We start from the raw sequence: 26,915 nt of genomic DNA, 5'->3' as shown, positions 1-26,915 counted from the left end.
TTGAAGCTGTCTTGACTGCAGGGAGATTTTGGTACTATATGCTTTTATGGGTTACCATAATTTTACTTTTTGATTTGGAACAATTTTTCGAAACACTTTGAGTTACAGAAACCGAGTATAGTAGAAACCTCCAGCTAATTTTCCCTACTTCACTCTATTCTTTAGACCACCGCTCTTAACTATGCGTGTGAAATTCACCTAGATCAATATTATCCAATCACTTGACAAGATAAAAGAAGATAAAAAGGCTTGCAAAAGTGGTTCAGACCCGCGGGGCGCTACCGATTGTTATGTACTACCAACTTGTCTTCGTGTTCGCCAGAAACTTGCGAGCAAACACCACACTCTCTTCGTTTCCTCTTCTTGACAGTACAAAGAAATTGGCACATAATAGAAACCTGAGAGCTCTTTACTTCTTCCGCCCCTTCATTGTTTTCCACTCATTTCATATTCCAGTTCTTCTTAATTTCTTTATTTTCCTGCATATGCATAATATTTCCAACACCTGTATACATATAATTGTGAATCATGGACATTCTAACATCCTATAGTTGTCCATCGTTCCTTCTTCACATTTTTTTATTCAACATAACAATGATGTCAAAGTTTTGAGAAAACATCACAATAGCCTAATATTACATAGGATAGCTAGGTTTCCGATGGTGAATTGATTGAATCAGTTTTGCTATTCAAAATCGCTCTATGAAACTTTAACCAAGTATGCACCACATATTTTTTACACCTATTCATTCTGTGCATCATATGCTCCAAAATAAAAATGCTTTATTTTCAGAATTGTATGGACATAGAAAATCTACAATCGTCAAACAACAGGTCCACGGCAAGTCGTCCTCCGGACGGCTTTCACGCCTTTCTACAGACAGCTTTTTCAGCTTTATTGGTAAGTACATTTTCTTATTTTTTGTTAACGTAGGGTTTGAAAATATGGAGTGTTATGTTTTTTTTTTCTTACATTTCAAATTTTGAAATTAGGACAAATATTATCGTAACAGCGGATCTCCGTTCATTTCTTTTTCTTCTGTCTAACGGTTCAAATATGTCAGCTTCCGAATTCTAAAGTTATTTCTCACCTCATATTCTGACACCGTCTTGCAATTAAAAAGAATATATCCTAAATAGGTGGCGAGAAAAGCATGCAAATGTCTAATTCATTCTCTGTTCCCTTCCCTCATCTACTGGCGTCCACACGTCCACCATATTTTTTTCTAATAATCATTGCATTCGGATACTAATTGCATCTTGTGGTCTTGTGGCTACTGTCCTCAACCACAGTCTTATTACATAAGGAATGGAGGTCTCCCGATAACTTTTTGCCCTCTTAGAAGACTTGAAAAGTGAGAAAACTAGTCTAGTGGATTCTTCCACTCATTAGGAGAATTTCAATTCTAGCCACCAGCCACAGTCACCACCTTTTCCATTTCCACCTCACAATTTTCCAATTAATTTTCGAAAATTTTCTGAATTCAGGCGTTTGTCCTTTCTCTACGCATAATTGTGTTCGCCACGGCCCGGAAACGACTCACCACGACGGCGGCGAATCCGGATATTCAGGTTGAGGAGGCATCGTCTTCCTCTTCCGATACCAGCTCCGACACAGAAGTTGTCGAGGAAGGCGTTTTTGTTCAGGTAAGTACCACATAGTTAGTTTTAGATTTTCATAATACTCATCATCTTAATTACTGTTGAATCTCATCCCAATTATCTGTTATTTTACTAACTAACTCATCAAATCTCGACATTCATTCAATTTGACTCTTTCTCTGCGCACCTCTATTGAAACTGTTCAATTGTTCCGTTGAAGATGTCAAGAGGGCCAAGAAATCGAGGAGAAGGGAGGGTCAGAGAGGTTTGCCCTTCCTCAATGGTCACTAACCTACCTCTTGTGTTTTTTTTTACTTCTTACTGTTTTTTTGTGATGGCTCACAGAATTTGAGTTTCGAAACATTAAAGACTTCCATAGTGCCCTGTTATCATTTTTACATCAACTTTAAAACTCATAATTTTTAAAAATATTAGAATATTTAATAATGTCAGTTAATTGTGTAAGCTTAATTCTGAAGAAACACTATATTTATTGTTATCTCGAGTTCAAATCTACTCCAAATCATCTGCAAACTGACTAAATTTCAACACCATCTGCTTTTGACCGTTTTCATCCAAAAAAGAGAAAAAGCGATGCACCATTCTCTACTATATTTACAAATATACAAATTACTACATATACAATGAATACATATGCAAATTACTTCATCTTTCAAAACGCCTACTTTTTTAGAAACATTTCGAATAATAGTTAATGAAAGTTAATTTTATAAGCTTATTTTAATGAAAACACTATATTTTGTTTTTCGCAGTATAAATCTACCCAAATTATCTGCAAACTGTCTCAATTTCAACATCCTCTGCTTTTGACCGTTTTCATCCAAAAAAAGGGAAAAAAGCGATGCACCAGTCTCCACTACATATACAAATATGCATATACGTACTGCCCATCGCTGGTACATATATAAAAGCCTGTTTATTCAGATGATTCACACAAAACACCGACAGCTCTTCTGCTTTTTCATCTCTATCTCTATTCCTCTTACCATCCCCGTTGTTCAGTACAATTTTTTTCGAATCGTTCCGTTCCTTCAATCATTTTGTCACTCTATCTCTAAACCTCTTCGAGTTTTCTTCCACAAGTCTCTCATCAGATTTTGTTTTTTATCTCTGTATCTCTGGATCTCTATTCAATTCACTTCCAATCAATCTACCGTCACTACTAATTAGTCATCATATCCGTTCAGTTATGTACGATGTTCCGTGCATTCCGAAAAGACAGATTAATACAAACCGCCTGTCAATCAAATCATAGAGCCTACACCCTAATCTAACATTTCATTTTATTCCGTTATTCTCTTCTTCTTCTTCCATTTTCAATGCCATCACCATCACACCTTTTGATTTATGAGGTTCTTTGAAGGAGTAAGAAGAAGAAGAAGGAGATGGAAGGATTTGAAGGTTAATACTTATACCAGAACTAAAACCGAAACCAAAACCTCAGGTCGAAAAATAAATAGAAAATGGATGGATAGGGCGGTGAGCTCTTTGCCGGCTCTGGCTCTTTTGTGCAAATCTCGACCTTGACATCCATTTGATTGTTTGCACAATGTTTTTTTTCTGGTAATATCTTCCCTTTCATTCCACTTCCCGCTTTTTAGATGATACTTCTGACCACTTCACATCCCGGTGTTCTTCCATTTTTTTTCAGTTGATATAATACAATTTTCTTACTGTTAGTTAGAAAACAATTAGCTGTATAAAACAATTCTTACCTAATTCCAAGTTTAATTCAAATTGAATTTGTACTTGTTAGTTCAATACATTTTTCTGGCACCTGGCAGTTGTATATACCCATTCTCTTTTTTCCACTCTCTTTTTCTGACTCCCTATCTATATATTCTTATGTTCTAGCTACCTCATACACACTAAAAGTACACCTTCCTGTTCCTCCACTGAATATTATATAACAAAAGATTTTTTATACTTTTTCCCCTTTTTTCTTCTGTTTTCCGACGACACAATGTGTACCGTTTTACCGCAAAAAGTGATACCTGTTATGTTACGACGACCCAGATTGTGTTGTTGAACGGTTATAAAACAACTGTCCGGAACGAAAAGTTTTGTTGACTTTTCCCTGGTAAAAGTTGTCAAATTGTCGCTTATGAATTGTTGATTATATTATATCAACGGTGCTTCTATAAAAATTGTTCCTTGAAGAAAATATAAAAATAACACGTGACTCCTCCGTTTCATTTTCCTATTGTACATACATATATTTTCCTTTTCCATAGTTTTTTTTGTGATTCACATGCATAAAACAAAAATATTTTCTTCGTCTTTTCAGATACAAGGGGAACCAACCATGTCAGAAAGAAAACCAACACAAGGAATGCCGTCAGTCATGTCGTTGCTACAAACTGACGAAATTTTGTCCTCGTGCTCAGATGATGAACCGTATGTTTTTTTTTAATTTGTAATTAAAATGAAAAAGCTACTGTAGAATCCTAAAAACTTTAATTGTAAGAAATTGAATTAGAGCTTTCTAAGCGTTCAATTGTTTCAATAGAAAAAACCCCAATTTTCTGAAACCAGGCTTTTACATTCTCCTACCCTCTAAAACTTTTTTATTTCAAATTTTAGTTCAAAATTCCATAGCATCCGAATAAAGTCTGTGGATTAAAAAAGTCATATAAGAATATTGTGGGAAACCATGGAAAATATGAGATGCAGGACGCGCCGTTTTAAACTTGGATTATCCATAGAGGTGCGCTATATGAAAACTTCTCACGTTACTAGCAAAAATGAAAGTTTCTTCTATTTCTCTTCAACGAATAATGTGAATAGTACGTTTGAAATTTAAGAAAATTGGAAAAATAATTTAAAATAAAAAATGAAACCTGATCCAGGCTTAAATTAAGTTTATTTTCTCAATTTTCATGATCCACAAAACTCTCTTTTGTTACAGAACAACATCTGGACTGATTCCATTGCCATCCCTCATTCAATCAAACATGAGTGTCTTGCCAAACTTTCTTCACACTATTAACGAGGTATGAATACTCTCTTCTTCTCTCATCATGATAATAACCCTCTCCCGATGTCCTCTAGATGACCCTGAGATACGATAAAATGAGTCATATAATCCGTCCAAACGGGACTTGATAAAACCAACCTAAAATAGGCAGACAAATAGGCGGAAGGCGGCATTCCGTTCAGCTAGGTGTAAATTTCTCTCTGAAGACAATGGGAATCATTCATTTGATCCTGATCCCGACTGGTGAATCAATTTGAATCATTCGCATGACTGAGATTAGTACCTAATCCTTCCTCTATTGAACATTTTTTGAAGAAAGAACGTTTCCTTCTTTTTTTTTTGGTTTTTGGCCCAGTTTGTTGGAAAGTACAAACTATTATTTCAATTTTCTTCCTTTATTGTGCTTTTGAATACATACACAAAAACTTTTTGAAGGAAGGTGAAAAGACAATTTTCTCGAACTAAAATGGTTTATACTTGCAGTAAAATCTTTTTTGAACACCTGGTTTCCTTTTCTCTCTCTCCTCATTTATCTGACAAATCGGATTATATCTAGCCGTTCCTATTTTTCTAATTACCCGGTAAACACCTAACACTCTCCTCATCTGTTTTCTATTCTCAGCAAGGTGCCCTCGCCATTAACAACGCACAATATCCCACGCAGGTTTTTACCTTCCTCTTGTTTCTTCTTTCACCTCCCGCTTGGTCCATTGATACACTCAACGGCACCTTTTTTGTCTTTTCTTTCTGCGTATCTATAAATATTCCACTCTCTTCACATATCCAATCCACCTTCCATCACATGAGCGCGCATGGTCCCTGACCGGTGGTGACCCCTATACCGGGTAAACAGAGAGTGTCCTTGCTACTTGTACGGATTCCTGGTTTTTTGTTACTATTTTCGAGTGCTTCCTTTGAAATCCGTAATCCATAATAAAATGAAGCTTTCTGGAAAAAACTTTGTTTCAACTTATTTTGTAGTGTTTAAATCATTCCTAGCTAATTTTATAAACGATTTTTTCAGGAAGAATCTGACGAGATCCGTTCTCTCACAGGAAGTAGCTTAGCATCGCCCAGAACAGTTGTAGATCGTCGTTTATCCAACATTTCACTTCTCAGTCCGACCCCTGACGAGGATTTTGGACAAGACCCACAACAACAAGAAGAGGTACCGTTTGGCTTTTCTCCTTCGTTTATTCCTTTGAAAGCAATAATTAACCAACCAAAACAATGCTTATTAACAGGTGCGCGGTGACAGTCGAACCAGCTTAGAAGAAGAAAGAATAGTGGTTGGCGAGCCACGGACTACGCGTCAAATCGAGATCACACAGTCTGCTTCGGAAGACGATCGACTCGATTTGTTGAAGGAGCTCGTCAAAATTGGAAAATCAAATACTTCTACTAGCCAGGTGAGTGGAGGAGAGGGATCGGGTTGTCCTAGGAAAAAATGCAACGTGATACTTTGGAAGAAAGATCAATTCTGATTGCTACGCCATGGAACATTTCGGAAGCGTGCATAATGAGCGTCGTTGATAATAGTTCTAGAAAAATGAACTGAAAGTGTAAAACAAACCTGTCTAAAAAATTTTATCGTGTAAGCAGATGTAGATTTCACTATTACTACTCAAGACCATTATTCGTAATACATTTGTAACTTTACTTGAACTAACTAGTTCGAAAATTTTAGGAAGATCATACGTGACAGTTACTAGAACTGTAACTTGCATTATATTGCCAAATAATTCGAAACCAATAACGTTTGAATTTAAAATATAAAAGTAACAAACTAAGCGATTCTACTCAACTCGCTATTCCAAAAAAAAACAAATAAAAAACAACGTACCCCACTTTTTCCGCCTCTTTCTCATTTTCTGTCCGCATTATCTCCTTCAAAACTGGCGAGGCGCCGCTCTCTTTGTCGTCTCTCGACTCTTCCTCTTTTGTCGGTTCCATGGTGTAGCGGTTAGCACTCAGGACTCTGAATCCTGCGACCCGAGTTCAAATCTCGGTGGGACCTATTGTTTTTTGGTTTTTCAGAAACTTGTCACGGGCCGGGCTGAAATTTGAATTTGGTTTTTGTAAAGTTTTTCCAGACATGAGGTCTCATACATTATCGAGTTGTCTAGAATGTGAGAGTGAAAGTAAGAAAACGTTTAAAAAGTCAGGAAAAAAGATAAAACCGTTTCAAAAACGATAGGTTCCACCGAGATTTGAACTCGGGTCGCAGGATTCAAAGTCCTGAGTGCTAACCGCTACACCATGGAACCGCACATCAGCCGCATGCCAGTTTTAGGTTTTATGTTTGCGACAAATTGACATTAGTTCCTTGTTTGAAGCTTTACACCTGGCGCGGACATTCATGTAAAGGATTATCATCGGCGATTGACAGTCGATCCTCTGTCGCAAACATAAAACCTGAAACTGGCATGCGGCAGATGTGCGGTTCCATGGTGTAGCGGTTAGCACTCAGGACTTTGAATCCTGCGACCCGAGTTCAAATCTCGGTGGAACCTATCGTTTTTTTGTTTTTATCAAAAATTTTGCTTGAAAATTGGAACAAAATGCGGTAAAAACGAGAAGTGTCATTCTTGCTTTTGAGACTAGTCCCTTGGTGCTAGTTTTTGGTCAAATGTATACGATTTTTGAGAATAGATGAAATTTCAAACAAAACAGTGATTATCGTCTTCCCCAGTAATATTCAAAAGCTCAAAAAAACGATAGGTTCCACCGAGATTTGAACTCGGGTCGCAGGATTCAAAGTCCTGAGTGCTAACCGCTACACCATGGAACCGCACGAAAGTCTTACCCCCACAAAGCGTACATGTAGGCAGCCGGAAAAAATTAGGGAGAAGAGTCTAGAGAAGCGAGAGTGACCACACACCCACTTGTTCAGTATTACAAAAAAATGGCTTGCTCTTTTCTTTTTTGCCGCCTCTTGTCGCAACAAGTGAGAAAAGAGGATCCGGAATTCCGGAAAGAGAACAAACTGAACAATTGTAGAGTAACCATAAATCAACTGTCTTTCTCGAACAAATTCCATGCGTATTTTCCTTGAGAAATCGTTTGAATTTCACTTTGGATAGTGCGTGTTCACTTTAACAGCCTCATGGCAAGACTTTTTGAAAAAGATAATAGTTTTTCAAGAAACTCAGACAAAGATTGAGGACAACAGTCCATCGGAACAAACTCAAGTGTGTAGAAATCTTCCAGTGAGGGGTAGAGTTGCTCCAAAAATTATTGTCAAATACACAAAACGGTGGGGGGCAAGGCGAGCCTATCCGCTCCTCCTGTTTACTCTATATACACACACCCTTTCGCCCCTACACCTTACAAGCTTCTTCCAAAGTCTCACGTGTGTGTGTGCTCCTAACTATTTTCTATTGACACTTTCACTGTTTCTGACTATCTGAGCCTGGTGAAAAAAGAAAAATGAGCCAGAAAAGTGGTGTCAGCGATGAAATCCAACTATTGGTTGCTGAGCTTGTCGATCAAGTCGAGCACGAGAAACCACTCATTGCTACTATTATTCAGATGAATACAACAACAACACTGGAGAAGGCAGAGGAGATCATTGATGCCACTGGACCAAGTGAGGTTGTCGAGAAGAAAGAAACAACTGTGATTGTCACTGAAGCCAAGGATGAAGATGCAGGTGATAAGAAAGATGTGGAGGAGCCAGATTATGCTCAAGTTCCAGCGGAATCGGAAGACGAGAGGGTTCCGTCTCCAACAGCGCCAATTGCGCCAACAGCCCCTCTAGCAGATCCATTGGAAATCATTCAAGTTGTTCAAGAGCTAATCGAAGAGCCCCAAAAAGCGGAGTTGGTTACTATTCCAATGTCACACAGTGAAGCGGAAGATCATAAGGTTAGTGGCGTTGTATCAAATATCGTTGTTGCTTGGATTCTCATTAGTCGTAGTCCCTCAGAGTCTCCTTTGAAACGAACACATGTTCACTATTTCTCAAAAGGACGCTGTTGTCTTAGAAACCATTTTGAAACTACTTTTTTCGAATTTAGCTCTGAAATATGTATATGTGACTAGTTTATTGTGTCCCTGTCTTCAAATGCATACAACTTTAAAACAATACAACAATTAAACTTTATCTCAACAAAAATCTCATTTGAAACCCAAAAAAGTATTATATTACATCGGAACGTCAACGAACAATTATAACCAACGCTAGGTAGTCAATGTACACCGTTTTTTCCGTTCTTTTTTATCCGAGCGGTCCTCATCTACAACCTACTCTTTACTTTCACTTGTATCAATGTCGTCATACCAGTTACACGTATGTACTTGATGCCTTTTTTGCTTTTTTCGGCGGGAGGAAGGAGATGCATCGTGCAACGGAAAAGAGAACGGAGGAATAAATATAAAAAATATATGAGCGTTGCGAATGGTGTTTTTCCCTTTTTCCACATCATTTCTACATTTTGTAACTCTATCTTTTGGTTTCTTGTTCATTCTTTACTTATTTCTAAACGATTCTTCATCAATCATCCACATCGCTCTCAAAAAAAATCAATGGTCGATATGGATGATGATTATATTGTTTAGTCACGAACAGTTATGCAAATCGACCAAGATGGTTCCCACCATTGCGTCCCTTCGCTTCGCTCCGTTATTCTCTATTGTTCATTCCTCTCGGTGTTCCCCCCTCTCTAAAAAGTGTGATGAATAGTGCATTTAATAGTTTGGAAGGAAAAAACACCAGAAATCATTAGAGGCGACCTCAGTTAGCATCATTTCATTGGTCGTCTTGGCAGGCTCCACATCAAATATTTGATCCTTTTCTATTGTGTTCAGCGCGACTTTTTTGAGTGGTTTCATAGTTTGATTGAGATTATAAATTTGATTACATAACTGTTATCATCTGTAAAAGACAAAAACGACTACAATTAATTTTAACGCATTGAAAAAATTCAATTTTCCGTTTCGTAATATCTCACAGAACATCAAATTCGAAGAATTAGCCCCAATTCTCCTAGGAACTAGCTTTTAAGCGATTTTCAAAAAAATGGGAATTCATCCCCTGGGAAATAAGCGTTCCAAAATTTTCATTTTGCAAAAATTTCATTACAAAACTTCATTCCCTCCTCGTTCGCCATTTTGTACCTTTTGTTATTGCACGCCTTCTGAATAGATGACTCATCACATTTCATCCGTTTCTACTTCTCCGTCAACGCCTTCTGTATACTTACTTTCTTTACGGAAATACGTGAAAAATTCAGGTATCAGGGTATCAGATCATTCTAAAATGATACCATTTGACCCGTCTACTTCAGAAATTCATACTCAAAAAATGACAGGATTCATTGTGGTTTGTTTTTAGTGGATATTCCTCAAATATATTGGAGACATAGAAAAACTCAAAAAGTTTTTATTTTTATTTTGTTGCAGTAGCGCTGAACTAGATAACGATCCACTCGATGACTTTGTCGTTTTTAGCAACAACGGAAGTGTTGTAACAAATAGTGAGAGATGAAAGATGAAAGATAAAAAGTTTGGGTGGAGAGATGAGATAGTGTAAAAGTTGAAATAACACCCAATCAAGTTCAAATTCTCAATTTGACCCCATTATAACACCTCTAAACTGATTCTCTTGCAGCTCGCCGACGCCGATCGTGACCAAGAGGAAGAACTGGTTTTCAACGAGGAGCGCCGCAAAACAGTGACCATGTGAGTACCTTTTTTAACTGTCCTTTCGCTGTTTTTTGTTGTTTTCATTCATCCATCCCCCCTCATCTGACTCTGACTAACTGACCAATTTCATTTCCGAAATTTCCCAAAAATGTTTTGGTGGAAATTCAAAATGAAAATTGAAAGTGAGGCACTCTCAATCTACCTGCAATCTACTTTCATTTGACTGGTCAACACCCGAGGTCGTCGAAATTTGTTGTCTGATTTTTTCGTTCGATCTCAATTCTGATTCGCCATTTTGGACATCGCCCCAACCGGTTTCGGCCATGTCTTTTGTTTCTTTTACTCATTTTGAGAAGGGTTTCTTTTTTAGGAGATTGCTTTCAAATTCTTTTACAAAATTAAACACATTCCGAGTTCCATTTTTGAAACAAAACTCGTTCCAGATGAAAAACAAAAAAAAGTCTGTGAGTTTAGTGTAAAATGTTTATTCTAACTCCTGCTATCTATTTCCATCTAACATATTGCCACTTGTCAAGTTTGCACCCTTCAACAAATAGATTTCGATACTCCCTTCTTGATTCGACAAGTGGTTGAATAGGTTTGACAAATAAATCATAGCAAATTGTCCATGTCGTTGGAAGAATTTCCCCCTAGCTTCGGGAATATGATGACAACGATCGGAATGTATGAATATGAGAAAAATGTTGGGATCGGTAGCAGCGGGGTGCCAAATCGAGAGATTAGAAATAAAAATGAATACACGAGAAGGAGTCATTAGAATTTTATGATGCCCATTGTTATTTCTATCCATTCTTGTCATCTTTGTTATCAAAACTAACAGGATTTTTGATATTTCTATGATATCTTTCGAATGTGTACATGTTTATTCTAAGGCTTCACACTCTCGCTTGATTATATCACATTTTTGCATTAATTAATCTAGTTCCGAGTCTTTTTCCATCTAAAAATGTCAAAAATTGTTTTGCAATAGAGAATTAAGGAATAGAGAATTAAAGTTGAAAAGTACGATAAGATGAGCTGCTCTCGTTTTTTGTTGATAAGCAAAATTCATTTTCAATCGGAAATTAAAATTTTATTCTAAAAATAGATCAAATGATTATTTCTTCAAAATAGTTTTTATCCGATTACCATTAGTAGTATAGTTCTAATTTATATATACATAGTTATCTATGATTTTGTTTTTTTTTCACAAGTCAAGTTTTCCATTGTGATATTCCCTCCTGAATAGAGAACGATTCTTTTCAACCACAATGATGTATACATCCATTTTTTTCTGACCAATACAATTCCAATCAAACTTCAAAAAGTCCCGACGGTGCAGCGCGCGCATCTTTTCGCATCAACACCGTCGTCATCACATTCACACCAAAAAGGACAAACATTTGGATGCTCTCCCCCTCTTCTTACCTCACACATACAACACAAACATTTCAATACCATTGGTTGTGTCTCTGAGACGTATACAAATACACACCTATCATTGATTCCCTCTCTTTTTACTGATAAGGTCATGATGCTCTCTAACCCTTTTCTTTCTCTTTCTCTTCTTGTTAGTCCCTAGGTTTCTTCAGTTTCTTCAGTCATTCTAAATAATTATCAATGAGTTACTCTCCTCTCTCCACGTACTTATTTCGAAGGCCTCTGTAAGGAATATTAAAAATAAAACCAAACTGCAAAAATGTATGCGAACCAATAAATATTGATTTTTACAGGGACGACAATTTATCACTCCGCTCCGCTTCCATCACTTTCGACGCTAACCGAGACGAGCAAGATTTGCTAAACGAGTCGTTTGCCTCTAATCCAACTGATGAAACTGTGTTGATGCAAAAGTAAGTAACTTTCTGTCTGAAAATTCGTTCAAATGACTCATCCCTTCCTCAACAAAAATAGTTTTCTCTTCAAAAATGTACAATTTCATTCCAAACGTTCCACACGGTTAGTTTCGTACCAACTTCCAGAAAAAAAGATGATTCAAGACTATTTCAGTTCTTTTCCCTCTTTTCCGATTAGTCATTTTTCAAATATAGGACTCATGCCAGAAATTTGCCGCCGTGCTGCTCTCGACATTCCTTTCGCGCGTTTTTGCCTAATGCGCTTCTCGTTTTGTACACATTAGAGTTATTGATTTAAAATTTGTCTAAAATCATGGAGGTCTTGGAAAATTTCATAGTTTTATTGAAATAGTGTAAAAATAAAAACTTTACCAAGAAGAATATTAGTTTCCTCTCGTTTTTTCAATTGTATAATTCCAACGTATCAAACAATCAAATTTCCCATCAAACCAGAAAGAAATCTCTGTTTAAAAAAGTTTTTAAAAAACGCATCATAAGCAAATTTTCGGGTCATTAATCCCATCGTTCCCATGCCCTCTCATCTTCTCTCACCTCTTCGCGCGCACATCCTCCAACCATCGTTTTTTTCGATTTCTCAAACTAACAAAAAAAAACATCACACAAATGCAAATTGTCTTTACAGAACCAAGGACGAAATGGATACAACGAGTGGTCGACCAATATCACCATTAGACCTTCCACCTCCACCAACATCGGTTATTCTCCATCCATCGGCTCCTCCACCGCCACCACCTCCATTGAGTTCCACTGAAGTTATTGGGAACACAACAACTACCACTACCACACATTACATACCAAAGGCTTGGAACGATCCTTCGGTGACTACTGCTCCGAAGATTCCAGTCTCATCGTTGTCCGGAGCTCAACCACTTCCAAGTATTCTTTCACAGAAAACTACAACTTCGTCTTACACTGCTCCATCCTACGCAGGTAATTTTTAGAAAATATCTCAATTTTTCAAGCTTCTATGATCGATATCTAGGAAAAAACTCGGAATTCTTCAATTCCATTTCGCTATTTTACAAATCCTTCAATCCACTCATTGGTCACTTGAAAACGGTGAAGAATCGTTGCCCGTTTTCTTGTTCTATATGGAAGATGTTGAAATGAAAGGTGGATGAAATAGGAGGGGAGTACCAAACAAAGGAAAATAAGAGGGAAAAAGGAGGATCGACCTTCATCCAAACGATTTGACCGTTCGATAAGACGTTGTTGGGCGACGATACCTTTCCTCCATGAAATCCGCATACCTGCGAATTGCCGACAGCCGACATAGCATATCTCATCCGTTTCGCCTTTTTGCAACAAACGATTTGTTCCCTCATAATTAGACGAGGGGTCTCAGGGTATTAGGTGCTTCTGTTTACTGTGTTATTACCGATCATTATGTAGTCAACATTGAGAGGTCTCACTGGCTTCTGGTGGCATCAGATTTCATGTTGGTTTTGTTGTGAGGTTTCATGTACCACATTTTCGCTTTGGTTTGGACTCTAAAAGCTCACAAGTTTAATCAACAGGAGACTTAGATGCCATCAGTCTCAATTTCCACTTTTTTTTCGATCGCAGCTTCAATGTTTCTAGAAAACAGTTACCTAACCAATTTGTTTTCTGAAAATTGGTTTAGTGGGAATGGCAGTTGTGTTACCTTCAACTTGTACTATCTTTCGTCAAATAAGGCGTGAATGGTTTTTTTTCTGAATAGCAAATAAGAATTGCCAGAAAACTGGTACTTAAAAAATATCGTTTTTTCCTTATTACACGTATTTTTCGCTCCCAACCAAAAACAGCAAAAAATAGAACAGTTGACCTCAATAAAAAAAGTATCACCTTTTCCCCTTTCACAGGGAAATTGTGAAAGACAAACAATATTTCTGAGCCGATACGTAGAAAGGACAGCTTGCGCTCTTTGATATTTGGTTACATCTCGATTTTCCATCATTGGGTTACCTATTATTATTCCGTTCGTCTCTGAGGCGCGACCGGTCCAGCTTCATCTTTCCCTCTTCATCATTATTATATTTTTGTTCGATTCTTTCTTACAACTTCTGCACTTTTTCGTTGAAAACAGAACCGGAATCTTACTACTGATTTGAGGCAATTTTCTATTTCTACTCCTTTTTTCTTTTTCCTTTTTCATTTTTCCATTTCCTTTTCCAGTAGGTGATTCTTACCCGAGAAACTACATTTCACATTTGTGAACCTCAGAATAGGTATAGTGTTACAAAGTAGTTTTTTTTTCTAACTGAATTCCTTGTATCTAGTGACCAGAACCAACAAAACCGAAAGTGTAGCGATTTTCGGGACGAACCAATTACCATTGTTGTCTGATGGGTGAAAGAAGTCGCAGTTTTGTTTTTTTCTCTTAGAATCTAAAAAGTTGCCGATCAAATTGCATTCAATCCAATTTCAACTATTTACTTTTTCAGCTTCTTCAATGAGTGGTGTTCCAAGTGATCTTGCGCCGCCTCCACCACCACCGATCCCAATTCAGTCATCGTCAACGGCAGTCAGCTATCAACAGCATCACACCTCTTCCATTCCAAAAGTAAGTTTGATAAAAATCTAAAAATTTAGAGAGGCGGTCTAAATTTTCAAAAGCATTTTTCGAAAAATCATATCATGTTTTGACTATTATCAAGTTTAGTAGTACAGTTCCGCTACTACCGCTACCAGGTGTCATGTAAAAGTCAAACATTGACGTAGCTGCAGTGGAGAGAAAGAGAAATGAAGAAGCATCGTTCCCGTTTCGCACTCGAGAGAGTATTCTGTATTCTCAAAATATTTGCATATTTGGTTTCTCTCTTCCGATGCGTTTTCTTCGCTCTCTCCCTGTTCTCACTAGCTCTTTTGCACCCACCAAACTTTCTCAATGTGTACATTACATACAGTTGGCCGGATCGTTGGATCTTACGACCACCCGTAGCGTTCTGTTTGGAGATGCTTTTGCGATTTGATCTGATCACACATCGATTCGTTTTGTGTGCTTATTTTGCGTTTTTGTTTTTCCACTATTTCTTCTCCAATGGCATCTTCGGATTTTTCGGAAGAGGGAATCCCAATTCACTTGAAACACAACACACACTGTTCCATTCCATTCCTACGGAAAGAGACCCCCTTTACCTACACAAAATAAAGAGTTTCCAACAAAAACCGAACTGAAGAAAACGGCTCGTAATAGTGTCATAATAGGTTTACCAGCAAATTTATTTGGCATTTTACAGATTTATTTAAATTTATTTGGTTTTTTTCAGTATTTATCAATTTAGAGAGGGGAAAAAAGCGGAGAAATTGGAAACAAGTGTGGTTGGTGGTCTGCGATAGTCAAAAAGTGTAGAGAGAGGTTGGGAGGCTTAATATTTTTCCCGCATAGGTCGGATAAACGCTTTGTTCATCATTGCCCGAAAGGCGCACCCCTTCCACAGTGTTGTTTGTTGGTTGGCAACGTTTTTATTTTCATTTTCACATGAATATCGAAATCGAAACGAAACGAAATTGAAAGATTGAAATCGAAACTTTCATATCATATTTTTGCAACTTTTTTTCCTGGGAAAATATTAAAAGTGTAATTTCATACATCTGAGAAATTGCTTACTGTAATCATAAGGCTATTCAATTTTTTTTTCATATGCAACTAGTCAAACCCAATTTTAGTGTTCTTTTCTCCTCTCCCCGACAGAATACATCGATATTATGATGAATTGTCGGCAATTTTCGCTCGTTGGGGCTTTCGAGCCAGCTTCAAAACCTTTGCCTTTATGTGTGCTCAATTGACCCAACTACCCCACTCTTTTGTTTGAAAATGAACCACCACCTGCTCCAAAGGGCGGACGAAAGGTAGAAGAAACAATACTCTAATGTATTATGAGAACCTTAGAAAAGATGTTTAGAGCGCAAAGAATTTCATGTTGATCCGCTTTAGAGAGGATCAGTGTTTCTAAGCTATGAATGAGAGGGAAGGAAATGAAATGCATGCTTCGATGTAATTTCCTTTATTTAGTTTTCTCCGCATATACCAAGTGTAATAATTTACCAAAAAAATAGATGTCTCTTTTCATCTGACCGAACGCAAATAGATTTTAGAACTCATTAAATTCCCTAATCACTATCAAGACCCGACCATCAACTTGGAACTTGCCCTTCCCTACCCGGTCCATATTTCCATTTTATTTACTCACCTTCTTGTTTTCGCGCACTCATTTCTCTTTTCTGTCTTTTCCTACCAAGCCCTCCCGCTGACCGTTCCCGCTCTCCCGGTGGCGCTCTCTGTCTCATTCTCTCCACTCACATTCAGTTCCTCTTACAATGCATGTATCTTGTGCATAATTGCATAGGTTAGTTAGTGCGCGCCCTCTTCGGACAGACTGTCGTGTCCGTCGCGCTCCGCGCGGAATGTTCTGCCCCGTTTGCCCTCGTCCACTTTTCTCTCTGTTTCTCCTTTACTTCAACAATAATACCTCCGCACCTCTAGGCACTACTAGTATAGGCGCTAGCCGAACGCCAGTTGTATACGATGGGACGTCAAGGTCGGCCATCACAACGTTTTTGGAACCCTTGAGAATCTCACATTTCTTCTCCTAATTCAAAAGTCGCGAGTTCCCGAATTTGTTTTACAATTTTTGTGGAAACGTATCATCTTAGTGGTCAGGCCAACTTAGTATTGTCCCTGCTTCCAATCTCAATCTTGTAAATGATTGGGACAATATTTTTGCTTGAAAAGCAATAATCTAAAAATTTTATGATCACTCCCCATTCAGTTTCCGACCATCGTCTCGCTTTCCTTGTCTTAAAAATAATCCGTCTTCCACTTCTCCCCCCTATTCACTCTTCTTTGACATAAATCGTTTCTCCCAAAACGACTTCCCATAAAACAAGATCCGTTACATCCGCGATACACGGACTAAACCAAAAAGAAAAAGTGACCGCTGCAGCAGCGCTCTTCGCTCCTCATAGCAATAAGAAAAACGAATGAATTGAGAACTAGTAATAGTGTATACATTCAGTGAACGTACGTGTGTCCAGTTTTCAAGACCATTTTTTTCCCCAAAAAATCTCTTTTTTCCGTGGTTCCTGTTGTGTTTTCATCACAAAGAAAAGAAAACATTCCAAAAATTAAATCTGCGACGTAGGAGGTAAATAAAAAGACGGTCTAGCCCAGCTGGCAACATCGTGTTTACTTTTTGCTCGTCCCTCGTCTCAACACCTTGTTATTATCAACCAACTGGACCGGAGATGGACACACTGCCGGCTTAACAATACTTATCTCATTTTCCGTAGAGCCTACTCTTTTTCCGCTGCCACTGCACCGTTTTGTCTTTAGATTCTCTCCACTATGTCGGCAGTAAGAGTGCAACACCCGGTAATATAATTAAAAGTTCATTAATGATACAATACACCAGCGTCATAAACCCATTCTGTGATCAAACCGACCCAACCCAGTTTTTCGCGTTTAATTTCCAGTTCAACGATTATTTCCGTTTAGTCTTCTAATTATTTTGTGGCAAATTCTATTTCTCGGTCGGCAGACGATGTTTCTAACTTTCCTCAATTTTCTAAAAGTTTTTTCTTTATGTATAAATTATGGACATGCATTTTTTATAAGACTATCCAAACCATCTATAATCTAATTTTTCAGTCGATCAGCTCATCCCGTGAAGATCTACTCTCCGAACACGCGACGTCTCGTTCCACTGTTCGCGAGATTCCGGTGCACCGTGCACCATCGACGGCACCATCGCACAGCAGTGTTTTCGACTATCGTATGATGCCAACCACGACTACCACTTATCATCATGTCGAGACGCCATCGGTAAGGACTTTAACTAAATGTCTGGCTTTTCGGTAGTTTTGCACACAGTTTACAAGCTACGAAATAGACTTTCTTGCGGCTTTTCCTTAACACATACTCCTAGAGAGTCTGTGTGTACTAACAAGTACTGGTGAAGAAGTTTTTCTCTACAAAGTTTACCTTCGGCTGCCTTCAAAAACCTGGTAGCAATCTAGTTTTCGCATCTAACAGAGACACCAACAAACTGTAAGACAACACATCATTCTCCTCATTTCCCTCCCAAACGGTGGTCACCAGACCTCTTGACATTTTTTTGACATACAAACAACACACAATGATTACTTTTTTTTCATTCATCTATTTTCATTTTGATGATGCTGATTCTCATTTCCTATTCCAAATTCCTCAATTTGAGAACATTTTGAACGAAAAAAACGGAAACCAGGTTCCCAACACCGAACACAATTGAAAAGAACGTTTCTTTTTTCGTTTCGGCTCCATAGCTCAATTGTGCACATGACACTGCGCACACAGTATTTGTTGCCTGCCCATATCATAAAAACTTGTGTACATACTCACATTACCTCTGTCTTCATTTTTCCATTTCACCTCATTCTTCATTCATTTTCAGGACGAATACTACCGACGAGAAGTCATGACGAGAACAATTATTACAAGAAGCACAGAGGCTTTGTCACAGGTGAACATTTTAAATTTTTAATATACATTGACAAAAAATGCGCTGCTCATTGAACTCTAAGGAATAGTAAAGAAAAAATTTGATATTGTTTACTAAATGAAACATTTCGCGCATCTCATCACATGACGTGGAGAAAGTTATCCATTGGTCCTCTATCTGTCTGAAAAATGGAAAAGAAAGACTGGTCTTTTTATTACAGAATGCGTTGTCTTTTATTGAAATCAATAAAATACGCTTGTTTTTTTCCACCCTTGCTTTTTCATTTTTTTACATGAAAGAATAGCTTCTTTTCTCAAGTCAGACTTAGTCAGAGCGCGTATTGATTTGTTCCAGTCAGTTGTTTTATCTTTTTTCTGCTTTGTGCGCTAACATCGCGAGCAATAGAAAAAAAGAGTAATAGTACTATTTCGAAACAAATATTTGCTTCTGACTCATCTCCTCTATTTTTTTCAAAACTCCAATAATCAGTTTCAGACACCTCTTGGAAGACCAACATCACCATTGGAAAGATATCTTCCGTATACCACAACGACCACCAGCGGTGACGGCAGAACTCGTGAAGAGAAGACTGTTGATTATAAGGTTAGGCAGAAAAAGATGTACCATCTGATAAGATAATGATAACGAAGGAGGGACGGTCGTATAATTATATTGCTTTGGTTTTCAGGTCACCTATCATCGTGATATTGAGGAAGAGGAGAGACGTATCAGAGAGGACCAGACTCGCCGTCAACAAGAAGAATTGGATCGTCGTGCACGCGAAGAGGAAGCTCGTAGACTTTTGGAACAGAGAACTCGTGAAGAAATGCAACGTCTCCGTGAGCATCAGAGTCTATCGGAAAGAGCTCTTGCTGAGAGAGAACGTGCCGATAAGGACCGCCTTGAGAAGGAACGTCTGCAACGTCAACAGCAAGAAATGCTAAGACGCGATGAATGGGAACGTCTTGAGAATCAACGTCTGTCAGCAGAAGAAGCAGACCTTGCACGTCGTCGTGCTCTTGAAAAGGAGAGACTTGAACGTGAGAAGGCAGAACAAGAAAGAAAAACAATGGAACGCCTTCAAAGAGAGAAAGAGCGTTTGGAGAAAGAACGTCTCGAAGCAGAACGTCGTGAGAAGGAAAGACTCGAGAAGGAGAGAATCGAGCGGGAGAGAATCGAGCGTGAACGAATCGAGATCGAGCGTATCGAGAGAATCAAAAAAGAGAGAATCGAACGAGAACGCCGTGAACGCGAGAAGGCAAAAGAAGAGGAGGACCGTCTTTTGGCAGAACGTTTGGAGTTGGAGAGAATTGAGCGCGAACGTCGCGAGCTGGAACTTCGAGAGCGTCAGGAACTTGAGATTCAACGTCGTGAAGCTGAAGATCGTGAACGTCAACGTCTCGAAGACGAAGCTCGTGAGATGCGCCGTCGTGAGGATGAACGTCGTGAAGCCGAATTGGTAGCAGATGTTCAGAGACAAGCACAGGAACGTGAGCTACTCCGTAGACGTCAAGAACGTGAGGAGCAAGAGCGTTTGGAGAGAATTCGTCTCGAACAACAGAGAATTGATATGGAGAGAGCAGATGCTGATAGAAGAGAGCGTGAAAGGTGAGTTGCATAAGAAATGTACAGTATGTCATGTTTGAATTTCAGAAAAGAGGAGGAACGCCGTGAAATCGAGCTCATTGAGGCTGCCAAAAGAAAGAAGGAAGCTCGTGAGCGTGATCGTCTTGATGAGTTGGAACGTGAGCGTCTCCGTGAAGAAGAAGAGCGTCGTGAAAGAGAGAGAAGAGAACAAGAGCGCCGTAATGCTGCTGAAAGAGAGCGCAAGAGAAGGTAACCATAGTTTCCGTGCAATGTACATCTCAAATGAATATAACTTTCAGACAAGAAGAAGAGGAGGAAATCGCTCGTCTCAATGATCTGCAAAGAGCCGCGGCTGCTCGCCAAGCACAACGTAATGCTGAAAACCAGCGTCAACTTGAGCGCGATGAGCTGGATCGCAGAGCTCGTGAGCTTTCCGAATTGGAGATGCGTGAGAAGGATCGTCGTGATCGTGAGCGTGCCACCGAAGAAGCTCAACTCGCCGATCTCCGTGATCGTGAACGTCGTAACCAACAAATCCGCGAAAACGAGCGTAAAGAAGCAGCTGAACGTGAGGCCAACCGCCGTCTCGATGACAGAAGATCTCGTGATAAATTGGATTTCTTGGTTCGCGAGAGATCCGAGAAGGAGAAGTTTGAATCTGAGAAGAGACGACTCCTGGCAGAGAAGGAGGCCATGAATAAAAAGAAGCATCATCTCTTGAGCAGTGAGACCCTTGCCAAGCTCACTCAGCCAATGTATTATACTACAACTCGCGAGCCAGAGGTTACCACGAAAGTCGAGAGACAAGTCATCGAGCGTGTTGACCGTAATATCTGGGTGGAAGACGTGCCATATCCATCAAGTCAAAGTGCCATTGGATATTTGGATAATGATGAGAATGTTAGAGATCGTATGTACAATCCAAATGATTTGAACAGAAATGGATCCAGAGGGTAAGATTTTTGAAAGCGCATAACTGGAAATCTAATAGAAACTGTTTTGCAGAAGCCGTTACACTCGTGCCAAGAATGACAAGCTTCGCCGTGACTTCTACAGTTCATCACAGGACTCCGCAGGTCTGGCATGAACACAGAAAAAAAACTATTTTCTGTATTATGAAATCTGAAATCAAACAAACTCGCTAGACACCGATTACACCGTTTAGTCGCCTGTTATGTCGTCCGTTTACACTTCTATATTTAACGTTTCGAGTCAAATCCAGATCGATCCGAATATTCGTTCCCTCCCCCGTTTATACAATTATTTTTTTCCTCTGTGTCATTTCGGACTCTTTTTGTACTCTTTCATTTGCTCTGCTCCATCATTTATCCCCCATATTCTCTTCCAGATCCCCCAGTGTTATGTTCCATGTGAAAAACTCTTCCGAAACTCACTTTCTTACCGTAAAAAGCTGAAGAGCAACTAACGACTGCATGTTGATTCTATTTAACTGATTATGATGACGGAGAAATACTTTACGCATGACTTTCTCTCAAACTTTTTTGTTGCTCTATGCCAAGTTGTCCGTGACTTCTGTCACATGTCCGGTCCAAGCATTTTGTTTCATTTTTTTTGGTTACTTGTCCTCGGCATGTCATCACCGTCACCAAGTGAACAAAAAAGTTTCCAAACATCAAAAACTCATGGGAAAAGTCGTTCGAACTATACAATTTATCACGCATTCACACACAAACAGTTATGAATAGAGAGATAAAAACAACAACGTTTACACATACACATTTCTTTTTTCGTACTCTTTTTTCTCAACAATCAAGTAATAATCAGGTGTTGTCTATCTATCCTTTACGAATTAGAAGCTTCTCAATTAATCCGAATCGTTGAAAACTTTCAATCGCAAAAAAATCTCTTTCCCTCCTCCAATTGCAGCCAGTTTTTTGTTGTTTTCCTCCCACTTTTTGGAAAATTTCCCTTCTAAATTCAATCCACTTTTTTTCAGATTTAGTTTCAATTTAGTGAAAAAGTTCCTTTCCCCCGTTTTCTTTATCCAAGAAGAGTGTGCGCTTGCCTGCGTAAGAGTGTGTGTGCCTTCTGTTTTCTCATTCTTTTTTCTTCCACTGCCCCCTCTTGATATCAGAATATCAAACATTTCGTTATCGACAATCTTTATCATCAACATTATCTCCCAACAAATTTATTCATTCTCCTGTATTACTTTCTGATGATTATCCTGATGATATTGGCTCACACTACATTCTGTCAATGTATTTTTGTATCGATAAAATTTTTACTTAATTGGCAATCCAATCGCACACACAAAATGGCACACACAAAAAATGAAAAACAAGAAATGTAACTGGTGAATATATGTGAATTTGTAAAGTTTGGATGACTTGGAACTTTTTTTTTTGATTGCTTGGCAACTTTTTTCAGATTTCGGATTACGAATTATTGCATGCTTCAAAGAAGACGTGATTTGTCTAGAATTCGTGAAAATTCGAAAAATGTCTGTGGAATTTGAATATTAGTGACACTAACCACCAAGGATGAGCGGAACTGAAAATTTTGGGAATTTGTTCTTCCGAGAAAATTTCTCGGAAAACGGAAGTGTTCGAAAATTCCATTTAGAAACTTCAGAAATTTTCCGGCATAAAAAAGTTCCGAAAATTGTCGGAAATTTCGGAATTTTCGATGTCCGTTCCGCATGTCTCTGCTAACCACAAATTACAAAAAACTCAAAACACAAAAATTAGGAAGAAAAAAACTAGTTCCATAAAAAAAAATTTCAGATCCAGTATCGGAACGTTTCCGCAAGTCAACCGATGACCTCACCGCTCGCTCGCGTCCAGAATACAGAGGACCACTTCTTCAGAAGTTCCATGAATCAGAATTCAGAACCACTGCATTGAATGAGACCGACGGTCTACCATACCGTAGAATGGGGCCAAGTCCATATGAACAGGTTTGTCATTTTCTAACAAAAATTCCTTATTAGTTTAACAAATGTGGTTCTGAAAAATAGACAGATCCACAATCAGGTCCCCTCTATATGTTAACCCTCTCCCAACCCCTACCTTCATTTGCTTTACACTTGCTAAGCTTTGATTTTTACCTACTGTAGCCGTTCGCAAAACTGCTGGAAGAGACCGAGAGACGCTACGCTCAGTACAATAGTCGTGCCAGCAATCCGTCCATTTATTCGAGCCGTATTTATTATCAGGATAGGCATGGACAGCCAAAGGTTGGTTTTTAGTTGCTTTTCTGCTCACTGCCCCGGGTTCGGGTCTATCCACTCAGAATTGTATCGTTTTAGCAATCATGGAGTCTTTTTTATGTGGAGAAACTTTTAACAAAAAATTAATGAGCAAGATTTCAGCACACTGAAGTGAACACTCGCGCAGAGTCAGTTGTAGCCTATGAACGTGATAGTCGTCGTGAATCTCCAGCAGATCAAGCTCACATAAGAAGTCGTTCAGCAGATTATCTCATGGATCGCAGGTATTTAATTTTTTACCACTCTGATCAGCTAAATAAAACAAATTTTTTTGAGAATTCGCGAAGAAACTGAAGTCCCAGAGAACCAACTCCAGAAGACTCGTGCCGATCCACTCGACCAGTCTCCACGGGAATCGCGCATCTCGGAATATGAAATGAGATTCCGTAAATCCACTGAAAAACTCACCGTTCCTGATTGGTACAGGGAGAATAGACCACAAGGTCAGACCCAAACAAGTACTTATCGCTACACTAATGGAGCGGAGCCAGTAGCCACAACTACCACAACCACCACTTCCACTGTATACAATAGTGGAGGTAACCAACTAGCTCCACCAGTACCACCACAACCAACAGTTGGAGGGAACATCGGATTGCCACGAGGAATGTTTGATAGATATAAGGATGATATTGAAGAACTCCGTCGTTCACGCTCATCTCTTCATCATGTGTCGCAGGAACCGGCAAACCGACAGGTTGTTGCATTATAATTTCTTCATCAAACTCCCAACACTTCCCTTTTCCAAACCATTGCATTTTTCCCTACTCCCCTGCATTTTCCTATGTTTTGTTATGTTCCCATTTCTTGAAAAGTCAGACTTCAAGCTCAAAACTTTGCATTTTCCCATATACCCCTTCTTTGCCTTACTCATCCGCTTTTATTTCACACCTTTTTCAAGCATGATTTGTCTTTTCCCAGCCCTCCAACTTTTCCAACTATGCATTTTTTCTCCCCATGTTATCTTTCTCCCCTTGCATTCACTTTTTTTAGGGATAATCTGAAACTACGATGGTCATCAATTTGTGATGTTATTATATTCCTCAAGTTTTGAATAAATATGGATAATACTCAATTTATAGATTATCAATTCAGCTATGCATGCATGTACAACCTATAATCCTTTGTTCCCAGCCACAAAAACCCGAAATCATTTTGAGCATCTCAAATAAAAATTTTCGCGTTCTGCCTGCCAGTTTCAATACGGGTTCTTATGTGGTTCAAATGTTCACCTTACCATTTCCATACTTATTTTTTTGTTACTTTCTAAACGTTTTCCATTGTTATAGGGATCAACGTTGAGTGTCGGTGGTGTTGTCGACCAAGGACACGCGCTTCCAGGCTACACAGTGTCGGAAGTACCAAATGCGTGGAACTTGCAGACTAGCCGTACCTCTCGTGTCGTGGAGGTCGCCGACACGTTTGTCGGCACTTCTTCTCATGAATACGGTAAGTGATTCTCAGTCCTTCTTTAATAAAATGTTTGCAATGCACTTGCAACGATAAGTGCAAACAATATAGAGTGAAATAGATAATCAATGATACTTTATATATTTTTGATCTTATAATCTCTAGCTTTTTTCAGTGTTTTTTGTTTCAGGAAACTTCACTAACCGTTACGGAGGTCGTGTAACTATCGAAGAAGTTCTCGACTCTATTTTCCAAAAAGTTACTCCAACTGACACAAGAAGACACGTTGATAGAAGGTAATTTCATCTTGATTATAGAAAAAAAAACGTAAAAATTCAAATTTGCAGCTATCCACAAGCTGACGAAGTGTTCCAAGGAAACCTCGATGGCCCTGGTATATACACAAACAACTACAGCGTGATGCGTCAAGTCCTCAAGTCTCCAGAAAGAGCTGAACACATTCTACAGTATGTCGATGTCCCTTTTCTTACAGTAAAACTAGTAGTTTAATTTCAGAAACGAGGAGCTGTTTGTCAGATGTACAGAATGTCATAGAACTCGAGAACTCTCCGCTGCCAGACTTTACTTTGTCTCCTGCAAACACTGCTACACTTATTATTGCTCTCGTGAATGCAGGTATCATACTTTTAGAATGATTCTCAAGTCTTAAATTTAAATGTTTTCCAGGCGTAACAACTGGATAAGCCACTCCGCTAGATGTTCCTTTGCTAGAATCAACACACTCTGCAAGGATGTCATCATGAAAGTCCGAGAAGACGAACAAGCTCAAGCATTTATGTCCAAAGTGGCTAGAGATGGATTTTCTGCAAGTGGAAGAGGAAGTGTTAACATCCGCTTGTCATCTCCACAACTCGCGCAGGTACTGATATTTTTGATGCAAAATTAATATTTTCTGATTAAGGCCTACGTGAGTAATGGATGGAGAGCACTGACCGGTTATCCAAATGAACAACTTCTCTACTATTACACTGTCAATGCATTGATTGCTGAAAGAAAAGAGCAATCCCTTATCGCTCTCTGCAAACGTTACGAGCCGAGGTGAGAGTTGAACATAACATTATTCAAATCCTATTTGTACTTTCCAGAGAGAAATTCATCCTCTCCGTCTCGATCATCGCCGACATTGAGCATTGTCCAGAGACTCCACCACCGGAGACTCGTGAACTGTCAGCTGTTCAATTCTCTTCTCCCAGATCGCGCTACGAAGCGATTCAAAATCAAAACGCACCATATTTCTCTGAAGTTGCCCACAATGTTTAGACCATACTTGCTGATTCCGTTAATATGCACCTAATTCTAAATGCTATCAAGTATCCTATCCCGTGATCTTACTAAAATAGACCAAATCGCTATATTCCCGCTTTTTTAAATATCCCAGGTTACTCAACTGACAGCCATGGCTCAACCGCTTTATGCTTTCCTTTTCTCGTTTTTTGTTCACTAGTAATTGAAAAAATTGAATTTTTGCCATGGAATGATTATTTTTCTTATAATTTGAATATGAATAAAACTTCAAAGCTCCCATTTTTCCCTTGATTTTCAGGAATACATGGAGAAAAGTTGAAACGATATATTATATTTTGGTCGTCAGGAACGATCATATTACCAAATATTATTTCATAGCAAAATAAACCAAACCGTTCAAAAACAATAAGAGGTCACTGACCACTATTCTAAACCAACGACTACAATAGCATACATGACACATCGAGATACATTGCCGATTTTATATAAACACTTGCCAACGTTCATCCTCTACGTTTACAAATTTTCATGACTTCACGGTCTCCCAGACTCCGAGAAAGAACTGCAAGGAAATTTTTGATCTACCCTCATGAAACGAAAAATTTGAGAAACTAGCAGATGATTACTTTAATTTTTAGCGTAGGGATCAAGGTCGGAAGTAAGAAAATTTCCGTTTGAAAATTATTTTAAGTTCATTCGGAGACTGGGAGACCGTGAACTACACTACTTTTTCCTCTGTTTCATTTCTCTCTTCTATTCCTAATTCATTTTCGGTAACTATTGACAAAACATGGCCTTATCATGCCCAAAATCGGTTTCTTACCATAAACATC

General features: G+C 38.7%; 1 protein-coding gene across 1 annotated transcript; it reads left to right on the top strand.

Moving 5' to 3' along the window:
* Positions 1–799: 799 nt before the first annotated feature.
* Positions 800–26,097, top strand: GCK72_025045 (uncharacterized protein; the record flags this gene model as incomplete). Its single annotated transcript, XM_003101069.2, has 29 exons — positions 800–901; positions 1,489–1,647; positions 3,911–4,020; positions 4,532–4,616; positions 5,625–5,768; positions 5,845–6,009; positions 8,132–8,467; positions 10,212–10,282; positions 11,980–12,099; positions 12,746–13,053; positions 14,550–14,668; positions 17,756–17,929; positions 18,540–18,608; positions 19,083–19,190; positions 19,276–20,195; positions 20,241–20,423; positions 20,474–21,127; positions 21,180–21,250; positions 22,922–23,094; positions 23,254–23,373; positions 23,509–23,630; positions 23,683–24,103; positions 24,696–24,855; positions 25,007–25,112; positions 25,164–25,283; positions 25,333–25,452; positions 25,504–25,696; positions 25,739–25,875; positions 25,923–26,097. The coding sequence occupies 29 exons, from the start codon at positions 800–802 to the stop codon at positions 26,095–26,097; spliced, it is 5,745 nt and encodes a 1,914-aa protein (XP_003101117.2).
* Between the last annotated feature and the right edge of the window lie 818 nt (positions 26,098–26,915).

This window comes from Caenorhabditis remanei, chromosome X (assembly GCF_010183535.1).
Source record: "Caenorhabditis remanei strain PX506 chromosome X, whole genome shotgun sequence".
NCBI lineage: Eukaryota > Metazoa > Nematoda > Chromadorea > Rhabditida > Rhabditidae > Caenorhabditis > Caenorhabditis remanei.
Note: the sequence above shows the minus strand (reverse complement) of the source record. Positions and strands in the feature narration are given on the sequence as shown.